The 11,097-nt window shown below is 52.6% G+C and overlaps 1 protein-coding gene across 4 annotated transcripts in view; it reads right to left on the reverse strand.

Annotated features, from left to right (window-relative positions):
- The window catches only part of LOC127038023 (interferon-inducible GTPase 5-like), a 34,288-nt gene extending 23,949 nt beyond the window's left edge, over positions 1–10,339 (reverse strand). The window contains exons 1-3 of one of the 4 annotated variants that reach the window (XM_050930349.1): positions 10,127–10,264; positions 6,144–6,253; positions 4,122–5,628 (exon numbers count right to left, since the gene is read on the reverse strand). In XM_050930349.1, coding sequence (XP_050786306.1) covers positions 4,374–5,582 — 1,209 coding nt within the window. In that variant the 5' untranslated portion in view covers positions 5,583–5,628; positions 6,144–6,253; positions 10,127–10,264 and the 3' untranslated portion in view covers positions 4,122–4,373. Of the gene's footprint in view, positions 1–288; positions 419–2,728; positions 3,392–4,121; positions 5,629–6,143; positions 6,254–10,126 lie in introns of those variants that run through there. The other 3 variants (XR_007770547.1, XR_007770548.1, XM_050930348.1) reach the window with 3 other exon arrangements.
- Between the last annotated feature and the right edge of the window lie 758 nt (positions 10,340–11,097).

Consider the following 11,097-nt stretch of genomic DNA (forward strand, 5'->3'; position numbering starts at 1 on the left):
TGTGGTCTTGCAGGTAAGAGGCGGTGCTAGGGCGGGGGCTGGGGGTGAGGGCGACGCGGGGCAACAGGCGGCCCCAGCATGTTCTGCTCCCGGGGGCAATGCGGGTCTCACAGACACTGATCAAAACCCCTAAAATCAGTTGAAAAGTGGCTGGGTGGAGCTCTCGGAAATTAGACTTTAACTATGCTGTGTGTTCTTTCAATGAATTGTGTGGTACTTTCAGTTTCCCTGTTACTTCATCGCAGACTTACAGGAAGAGAGACAGAGAGAGATGAAAGCATGACTCACCCTACGTCTTTACCTTCCTCGAGAGGGTCCCAGTAGTGGCAGCACTCAGGGGTGGAAGGTAAGAGATGTTCTGCTGCAGAGTGGGTTGGTGAAATTAGTTCTCGGTGTCCTTTTAGCAGCTTCTTCGTGTCTGTAAGTTGAAGACACAAATGACTGAAAATAGTTGCTCTGAAGAGCTCCTTGAAAATAGCTTCTAGATCAGGGGTGGGCAAACTGTTTGGGCCGAGGGCCACATCGGGGAAGAGAAATTGTATGGTGGGCCACGAATGCTTACAAAATTGGGGTTGGGGCACGGGAGGGATGAGGGCTCTGGTTAGGGGTACAGGCTCCAGGGTGGGGTCAGAAATGAGGAGTTCAGGGTGTGAGAGGGGGCCTCGGATTGGGGTGGGGGAGTCGGATGCAGGGGGAAGGTGAGGGCTCCGGCTGGTGGGTGCTGGCTCTGGGGTGGAGCTGGGGATGAGGAGTTTGGGGTGCAGGAGGTGCTCTGGGCTGGGATTGAGGGGTTTGGAGGGCGAGAGAGGGATCAGAGCTGGGGCAGGGGGTTGGGGTGCAGGAGAGGCTCAGGGGTGCAGGCTCCGAATGGCACTTACTGCAAGCAGTTCCCAGAACCAGCAGCATGTCCCTTCTCCGGCTCCTATGCAGAGGCACAGCCAGACGGGTCTGCACGCTGCCTCATCCGTGGGCACCATTCCTGCAGCTCCCATTGGAGCAGGGCCATTGGAGCACGTAGGAGCCAGGGGGGGCCATGCCGCTGCTTCCGGGAGCTGTGTGGTGCAGCCCCTGACCCTGTGCCCCAGCTGGAGCACCAGAGCAGGGCAAGCCCCAGACCCTGCTCCCCAGCAGGAGCTCGAGGGCCAGCTTAAAATGGTTCAGTTTGACCACTCCTGATCTGGCCCCATTGACTCCAATGAAGTTTCAGCCGATTGACCCCAGTGGGGATCTGGCCCCTTTTGCATGCAAATGCTGCTTACCCTGGTGTAAAGGGGTTCCTCCTGATTCTCATTCACACTGAGTCTCCTTTACAACTCTCTGCTCACTGCATGACCCCGCTGAAGGGGCCAGGACGTGACTGAGACTCAGGCCCAGTTAAGCTGCTTTCAGCGGAGTGACTCCCGGTTTGCGCTGGGGTGAGTGGGGCTGCAGGGATCCCGGGGCTGCAGGGCCAGTGTGAGTGTTGTTCCCAGGGGCTGGTGTCTGGAATGCAGCTAATCGGAGCATTTTGTCTCCTTCTCTTGCAGATGCAAGATGGTCAGTGGCAGGGTGGGAATGAGCCCTGGCTGGTCACTGCATTTGATGGCTCTGTGGACTCTCTATTTTGGGTATTTCCTGCTTCGCTCTCCTGCTTCTATAGTGTGATCTGGTGTCACTTTAATTGTCCATTTCCCTACTAGATTTGCCCCTTCCCTTTTTTTTTTTTTAGCTGGTCTTCGTCTGTCCCAGTGGCACCATTTCAGATTTTGGGGGCAGGGACCAATTTTAACTGTGATTTCAAGGGGCTACTTAGGCACCTGAAAACTCTAGTTCTTTTGCAGCTAATAAGTTAGAAATTCACTGACAGGAGCACCGTATCTAAATCTTTCTACAACCCCAATTAAGCCATATTTTAAGTTTATATGTAAGGTTAGAACAATCAGGAGATAATACAGATTTTATTTTCATATGAATTTTAAGTTGACAGAAATAATTAAAACTACAATTTGAAAACAATTGTACAATCTGCAGAGTGTCTAAAATTATGTGTTTAGCTAATTTGTTTAAACTGACACTGCGAAGGTGAGTACAAGCTACATTTACGTTCTGGAAGGGTACGGTCATGGGCAGTGGGTGATGGAGGCCGGGGGAGGCTAAGCCTCCCCAAACCTCTGCTAATGCTCCAGCCCAGAGCCTGCACAGCCAGCCCCGAGACCTGACACCTTCCTACACCCCAACTCCATGCCACAGCCCTGAGCTCCCTCCCACACCATGAACCTCTCATTCCCAGCCCTACCCCGTAGTCCTCATCCCCACACCCCAACCCTCTGCCCCAGCACTGAGCCCCTCCCACACTCCAGACCCCTCACCCCCAGCTCCGTTGGGTCACGGGCATCTAAACATACGTATAAACATAAAATATGGCTGTAATTGGTGGTTTTATTTATATCTTTTTCTTTCTTTACATAGAAATTAGGTACAGTGCTCCTGTCAGTATCTTTCTAAGTTATCTCCCAAACAAACTAGAGGTTTCACGTGCCCGAGTACCTCCTCGAATCAAGGGTAAAGTTGCCCCTCGCCCCCAATCTAAAATGGCACCACTCCCCGACACACAGCAAAAGACAGCTGAGATCTGGGCTGCCCAGACACAGCCAGAGACAGGCCCCGCCCCGAACAGTTTACACAAAGACAAAAGGTGGGAGGGGAAATAGAGGCACAGAGCAAGACCCCAAGCAGGCCAGAAACACACCCTGGGTCTCCTGACTGCAAGGCTATTGGGCTAACATCCTTCACTTCCTCTCTCAGTCTTTTAGCTCTGCTGCCTTGTTCGCCTCTCAGCAGCAGGCTCCGTGCCTGGCTGAGCCATTTGTGTGGTCTGCTGTGGGATCTACCTCCGGCTTCCCTGCAGCCCTAGGAACATCAGAGTAATCCAGGCTCCTGGCATGGCAAGGATATAAACAATATTGTCCCAATGAAATGAAATCAACGAAGTTAAATATGTTAACGTGTACACCTTACACACACCGGCCAAGTCTCTCTCTCTCTCTCTCTCACACACACACACACACAGACACACACACACACACACACACAAGTTCTATCCATCACATGCTTGGCTGGGGTCGAGCTTCAGAGTTTTAATGGCATGCTGCTACCTGCCGCCTGCCGGGGTCCCGGCCCCACTCAGCCCCCCGCCCACCCACTGCGCTCTCCTGCGGGGGCAGGAGGCAGAAGTGTGCTCCTGCCAGCAGCCAAGTTTTCCCCTCCCCTGCTCTTCCTCCAGCATGGTGCCTTCCTGCCCCTCGCCCTCCCTCTCCCTACCGCCTATCAGCTGATCGCCCTTGCGAGGGTGGGGGGGAGTGGAGCCGCAGCGTGCTCGCTGCTCCGGGGAGGAGGTAGAGAAAAGCTGGGGATGGACGGGGCCTTGAGGAAAGTGGGAGAAACGGGGCATATCCCCTCCAGCCTTCTGCCCTGACCCCTGCCCCCCCACGTCCAGCTCTCTGCCCTGAACCCTGCATCCCCCCCCACACAAACAGCCCTCTGCCCTGACTCCTGCATCCCCCCACACACAAACAGCCCTCTGCCCTGACTCCTGCATCCCCCCTACACACACATACAGCCCTCTGCCCTGACCCCTGCACTCCCCCACACACCCGTTCCTCTGCCCTGACCCCTCCCACACCCAGCCCTCTGCCCTGACCCCTGCACTCCCCCACACACCTGGCCCTCTGCCCTGACCTCTCCCACACCCAGCCCTCTGCCCTGACTCCTGCACCCCCCTCCACAGGCCTCTGCCCTGACCCCTGCACCCCTCTGACACCCAGTCCTCTACCCTGACCCCTGCACTCCCCACAACCCCAGCCCTGACTTTTGCACCCCACACAGATACCCAGCCATCCCACACCCTGACTCCTGCACCCTTGGTTGAGAATCACTGGTCTATGATGTCCCACAATGGCCTGTTTGGATTCAATGGGCAGGAGATGGGCAGGAGATAACCTCTGATGGGCAGGAGATAACCTCTCCTGGGGCAAACCAGTATTTCACACCTGATGAGGTTTATGGTTTCAGAGCAAACATTTTTACACAGCCCTCAAGTATTACCTTATATATAGCAGGGGATACAGACATTAAAAGCAAGATTATTATTATTTTCTTATTTATTCATGCAGACAGAAACTAACAAGTATTGCTTAATGTTTGAATGCATTTTTACAAGCTCAACACCTATAGTAGCAATCCTCCCACACAGACTGGTTTCCAGCTATGAATTTGTCAGGGCTGAGGCCGAGAGTCTCGGCATGAGCTGGCACCTGGTCTGCCAGTGTCACACCTGCCTCCAGCTGAGATTGGATTTGTTGATTTTTTTTTTCATGCATTACAGACAAATTGATTTATTGGTGATGTTGTTTTGATTTTTTCTCTTCTCCCTCCAAAGCCTTTACCAGGACTCTTTGGGCATCTTCCGCAAGGTTGCTTATAAAGTTATCCAACATAAACACCGTTGTGCCAAAAGAAACCTGTGCAGAAAACAGTGACCCAACCACTGGCACACTCCAGGCAAAGTAAGTCAGATAAGTCACTCCCTCACCTACACACTTTTCCAGCAGCTTCAGTACAAGGTCAATTGTTATTTCTGTGGCCAGTGGAGACCTTATCACGGCCTTCAGATCTTCCTCCCGCTTCCCAACCAGCTCAGCGAGTGCAGAGAGGGAGTCAGAATTCAGGCCAAAATCCTTGCAGTAATCTCTCATGCAATCCACCAAGACAGCCATGTCAGCAACAAGAGAAAGACCCGGAAGAGGAATGGCGCCAGGACCACTCGACAAGGTAGCTGATTTCCGTGTGGTCTTCTGCATGGCTGTTTTCTTCTCTTGCAGGGTCCGGCATGAGATGTCGAGCAGCTTTTGCAACATAGCATGGCGGAGTTCTTTATCCAGATTTTCCTTCAAAAGGGGGAAATCATGCTTGTCGGATTCCCAGCTGGAGAGGAGAAAAACCTGAGGGTCGTTCACCCCTGCTTTCTGCAGCTGGGCTTGGCAGTCCTCTCTGATCTGCCACAGGGTTCTCGCCTCACTATAGTTTGGTTTTCTCTTTTCAGCCTCCAAGTCTTGGTCCACTTTGGAGAGCACAAAGTAAAACTTCTTTGCATTCTCCTGGATCTTCTGTGCAAGGCTGGCATGGGTATCTCTGAAGCGTGTAGCGGTGACAATAAGGAAAAAATCATATCCTGACAAGTATGTATCAGTTATCTCGTGTTCAACTGACTGAAAATTTGGCGCTCCGATTCCTGGAAGGTCCCACAACAAAACATTAGGGTATTCAGGATGTGAATATATGACAGTCCAATCTGTTGTTTCCACCATCCCGCCTTCGTCGGCTCCTATATCATCATCAGCTAAGCCCAGGAGGGCACTGACAAACGATGACTTTCCAGAGCCTGACTCCCCGACGACAGCAATTTCGAATAATCTGGGTGACTTCATCATCTGCTGTGCTATTGAAACTGCTGCTTTAAGGTTTCCATCTTGGACAGCAGCTTTGAATTCTTCTTCGCTCATAGTGGGAGATTTATTCTCAACCACGACTGGGTCAATGGACATTTACTGAGACTTCCTGTGAGCCGCTCAATCGACCTAAGCAGCCTGCCTTTGAAAAGGAGAAGAAATATTTCAGTTATTCAAAATAAATGGAATTAATCTCCCATATGACCCTGCCATTATATCTATCATAAGTCCTCAAGACCTAGGTCCAGATCCTGGAGCTATGGCTGTTTTATCCCAGCTGAGAATCTGTCCCCAATCTCCCCAGTTGAGCTACAGCCCATTGACCCCAGCTGGGGATCTGCTTCTTAATTATTGTATTATTAGTACTATTATATTTTGAGCAAGCAAAGTGAGGTCCTACATGCAACTTGATGGCATTTCTCCGTTTGCTTGTCTGTCCGTTGGACAAGCAGAATGGGGAAATAGACACACTGGGTATGTCTACACTGCAATAAGACACCCATGGCTGGCCCGTGTCAGCTGACTCAGGCTGAGGGGGCTTGGGCTGAAGGGTAATAAAATTACAGTGTAGACTCTGGGCTTGGGTAGGATCCTGGGCTCTGAGCCCCTCGGGGGACATGGGCCAACTACAGATGTTTTATTGCAATGTAGACGTACCCACTGAGCCAGGGGTAGGCAACCTATGGCACGCGTGGCGAAGGCGGCACGCGAGCTGATTTTCAGTGCCACTCACACTGCCCAGGTCCTGGCCACCAGTCCGGAGGGCTCTGCATTTTAATTTAATTTTAAATGAAGCTTCTTAAACATTTTTAAAACCTTATTTACTTTTCACACAACAATAGTTTAGTTCTATATTATAGACTTAGAGAAAGAGATCTTCTAAAAACGTTAATATGTATGACTGGCACACGAAACCTTAAATTAGAGTGAATAAATGAAGACTCAGCACACTGCTTCTGAAAGGTTGCCGACTCCTGCACTGAGCCATAGGCGCCGACTCTGTGGGTGCTCTGCATTCAGCGGCAGCTCCCTGCCCCCCCCCAGCTCACCTCCTCCTCTTTCCCTGAGTGTGCCGTGTGCCCGCTTTTTCCCCCTAGGTCCCAGCACTTGCGCCTTGAAACAGCTGTTTTGCCCATCTGGGAGGGAGGGGGGAGAAGGGGGAAGAGGCGGGGCCAGGGCAGGGATTTGGGGAAGGGGTCCAATGGGGCAGGGAGGGGGCGGAGTTGTGGCAGAGACTTTGGGGAAGGGGTTGGAATGGGGGCAGGGCAGGGGAAGGGTGGAGTCAGGGCAGGGCTGGGGGTGAGGGACCACATGCACCCACTGGCTTGTGCTGGGAGGTGGTTTTCCCCCAGCCTCCCAAGCCTGCTTCTGGCCCCCACAGACCTTGGGGACAGCCCCTCCCCCCCGCGGAGGCCTGGGGCCAATCCCACACCATGTGGGGAACTGTTTAGGGCACCACAATGCCTAGGACACCACAATGTCTAGGGACGGCCCTGCTGGGCTCCTCCAGGTATGTGGGTCCGGAGGGGGGCAGGTCGGGTTCCCGCTCTGTCCTGGCTGGTTGTGCCGCTTCTGAGGGGCCAGAAGGATCCCTGACCGGCTCCAGCAGTGCTGTGGGATCAGCCCATAGTCACTTCCAGCCGGCCCCCCGGTGAGTGTGGATGGGGGGCAGGAAGGGCATGGGGCAGTGGGTCTCTGGAGGGTCTGTGGGGGGGCAGTGAGGATTCTGGGGAAGGTACTCCTGGGGGAATGAAAACAGATCCCCTGCAGCTGAGAATGCCCATGGGCTTAGTTTGGGGGGCGGCAGTGCCCCCACACAGAGGTGAGGCGTGGGGGTTACAGGCCACTGCCTCCCCCCCTTTCTGCAAGCGCAGAGCTGCCTGGCTGGAAAAAGAGGGGGCTGCTCAGAAGATGCCACTTTCTGGGTCCTGGTGCTGGTTGCGCTCCCCTTCTGTGTGCTGGGAGCCTCCTGTTTTCTGTACAACAGAGAGTGCCTATGGGGGGGGAAGGGCGGGGCAGGCTGGGGCTAGGGGGAAAGAGGCATGAGAGACGAAGGGGGTGGGGTGGGGAGGAGAAAGGGGCAAGGGAAGCGGGGGCTGGGGGAAGCGACAGGGGAGAAGGAAGGGGAGGTGGGGAGGAGATGGAGCAATGGGGAAGGGGCAATGGATGGGGAAGAGAAGGGGATGGGGAATATGGGGGCAGGGGGGAAGCTGGAGCCCAGCATGTGGCATCCCCTTGGCAGCAGCTGGGGCTCCTCTGTTAAGCAGGCCCATCAAACCCTCACCCTGACAAGTCCCACCTCCCCTGCATCTGTACCACCCCGATGAGCCCCCCTAGACACCCTCCCCATTGAGCCCCAAACACCTGCACCTGGATCCCCTGCAGAGTCCCATTGCCCCTGCACCTGGAACCCCACAATGAGCTTCTGTGCATCCAGATCTCCAACCTAGTCCCTCTGCCCTTAGATCCTGCTGCTGGGTTGAACCTCTCTGCCCACACCTGGTGCTCCTGGCACAGGGGTCAGAGCCCCAGGGTGTTTCTGGGGCAGGCCTGGCCCTTGCACTGTGTCAGGGTTGGCTGCCAAGTCCCTGTCCCGGGGTGGGGTGGGAAGTGGCTGCAGGGTATTCACCCACCCCCCTTATGCAACCAGTGGCCTGTGCTCCCCACTGCCATGGTGGAGTTGATTGACAAATACAATTTGCGGAATTTTAAAATATTGTGAGCAGAATTTTTAAGTTTTTGGTGCAGAATCCCCTCAGGACTATGGGTGTAGAATCACAGACTATCAGGGTTGGAAGGGGCCTCGGGAGGTATCTAATCCAACCCCCTGCTCAAAGCAGGACCAAACCCATCTAAATCGTCGCAGCCAGGGCTTTGTCAAGCCTGACCTTAAAAACCTCTAAGGAAGGAGATTCCACCACCTCCCTAGGGAACCCATTCCAGTGCTTCACCACCCTCCTAGGGAAATAATGTTTCCTAAAATATCCAACCAAAACCTCCCCCATGGCAACTTGAGACCATTGCTCCTTGTTCTGTGCAGCTGTGGTGGTGGGGCTGTGAGGAAGGTGGTGGGCAGCGGGGAGGTCTATGGGGAGGGGGGGCTGGGTGAGCAGTGTGATGTGTGGGGCACTGGGTGAGCGGTGTGATGTGCGGGGCACTGTGCAGTTGTGGTGGGAGGTCTCTGGGAGGGGTGGGGCTGGGCAGAGAGGTTTGTGGTGAAGGTCTCTGGGCGAGGGGCTCTGGGCAGAAGAATGGGGCACAGGGCGGGGGGACGGTGTGGTGCAGGCCCGCGCTCCAGGGGAAGGGGCATGCTGTCAGCCCAGGGCTGGGCAGGCCAGTGTGCATCTGGCAGCTGCAGCTTTGTAAACAGGGCCGTCCTGCCAGGCTGCTCCCCCCACACTGTGCCCCATTGCCCCCAGCCTGCCCTTCGCTCTGGAGACTGACTATCTCTCCCCTTCTGCACCTTGCCCCAGGGGGGCCCACAAATATGTTTGGCGCTGGGCCCACAAAAAATTAATCAGGCCCTGCATTTGAGCTCTGCCAGCAAAGGGAGTGGGCTGAAGTCGGGGTGGGCTGCTGTTCGCTCTGGAACACCCAGGCCCTCCCAGAAAATAGCCCCGGGTTCGGGAGCTGGGTCATTTTATTGCTGGTTTTGTAAGGTATGGCAGGCGCAGGCAGCACCTTGAATAGGCCCCTTTAGGATTTTGCATAGAAAGCTAAATACATTAACACAAACAACCATTTTTAGTGACACGCCTGGGGAGGGGGCAAGCAGCAGGCAGCATCCCAGCAGAGGGAAGAGGCTCTGGTCCTGCCCCATCTCTCCGGCTCTGGTCCTCTCCCAACCGGGGCCAACTGCTGGGGGGACACTTGACCCACGTGCCCCCCCCCCGCGACCTGTGGCCTCGGGTCCAAATAATACTTTGTCCTGTCATGAGTCAGGGGACTGGACTAGAAAGCCCCTTGAGCTCTCTGCCAGTTCGATGGCTATGAATTGAGAGCTGGGGAAAGAATGGATTTCTCAGTTTGTTGGCATTTTTGAAAACTCACAGGAATAAAAAGCATTTGGGGTTGAGCCGAAAAGAGAACTTTTTAAAATTACCAGCTAATGAACAAGTTAAATTTTTGTTTTGCTTTGGGACAAAAGAAATGTTTCGTTTGAGTTCTACCATTTTTTAAATCATTGTGTAATTAAAGAAATCAGAGGAAATTGTGAAACAAAAAGCCACTTTGAAACTTTTCCTTTACAAAATGTCATGTCTGTTTTTTCCTGCAGTTAGGCTGCCCCTCCCCTCAAACGGACAATTTGGCAAAAGCAACTGAAATTCACAAAACATTTGTGTCACCAAACCTGCCTTTTTTACACACACACGCACACACACAGTCACTCACTCACAGTTTTGGCCAAACAGTTTTGCCCAGCTCTAATGACAAGCCCCTGGAGTGGTCTTTGGCTGGGTTATCAGGGTGGAGTTGAATGTGGATGGTAAACACGGAGTATCTAAAAGCTATTTTCAGTGAGACCTTCAGAGTAACCATTTTCAATCATTTGTGCCTTCAACTTACAGACACGAAGAAGCTGCTAAAAGGACACCAGGAATCAATTTCACTAACCCATCCCGGAGCAGAAAATCTCTTACCTTCCACCCCTGAGTGCTGCCGTTCCTGGGACCTTCTTTGGGAAGTTAAAGAAATAGGGTGGTCCTTTTGTGTTTCAGCCCTCTTGCTCACTCGTTCTTCCTCTGAGTCTGCAATGAAGTAATACGGAAACTGAAAGAACCACATACCCGGTCTAGCTGCTTCAGTCTGTCAAAAACAAGAAGGAGTTAGTCTTAAAGTGCCACCGGATTTCTTGTTGTTTTTGAAAGTACCATGGAATCTATGGAAACAACGCACATCAAAGTTCAAGTCTAATTTCTGTGAGCTCCACCCAGCCACTTTTTAACTGATGTAAGGGGTTTAGATCAGTGTGTGGGGGTCCCGTATTGTCCTCTTCGCTTTTACAAGCAGAGGGGACTGGAATTCTTTTCATCCCACTTGGCTCAGGAATTGCTTGGTGTCTGACATTCTTCATTTCTTACCCTTTCCCCTCAATCCCCTCATCACTACATTGTCTCTAATCAACCTGCACAGAGCTCTGGCTGTTACCTGAGGGTGACATTTTTTTTCTGGAACATTTAAGCAATTAAACAGTTTTATCTTTTTTTCCAACAGCAAAGATAGGGGAAAATATACACTTTGGTTATTGTAAATTTCTTTGTGTGTTTGTTTTTGTTTTGTTTGAAACAGATCAGGTCAAGGGTAGAAGTATAAAGCGGAAATTCGGAAATCCAGCCAGGTGTTCCAGCTGAAATCTGATTTTGATTTGGCCAGGTTACAACATTTTTGAAATCGTTCTTTGTGAACCATCAATCAGTTTGTGTAAATGTGGAGTGACTCCAGTGCATCACTCGGGGGGTGGGTGGGTGGGTTGTAATTGTACTGATGTTCGTTTATAGCAGAGACCTGCCTGAGCAGGTGATGCAGCTACCACCTGCTTAATTCCTGAGCTGTGAAGAGTTTGCTGTCAGACTTGCAATGAGTACATCCCGATTACCTGTTGCTTTTCCAG

The sequence above is a fragment of the Gopherus flavomarginatus genome, chromosome 20 (assembly GCF_025201925.1).
Source record: "Gopherus flavomarginatus isolate rGopFla2 chromosome 20, rGopFla2.mat.asm, whole genome shotgun sequence".
Taxonomy (NCBI): Eukaryota; Metazoa; Chordata; order Testudines; family Testudinidae; genus Gopherus; species Gopherus flavomarginatus.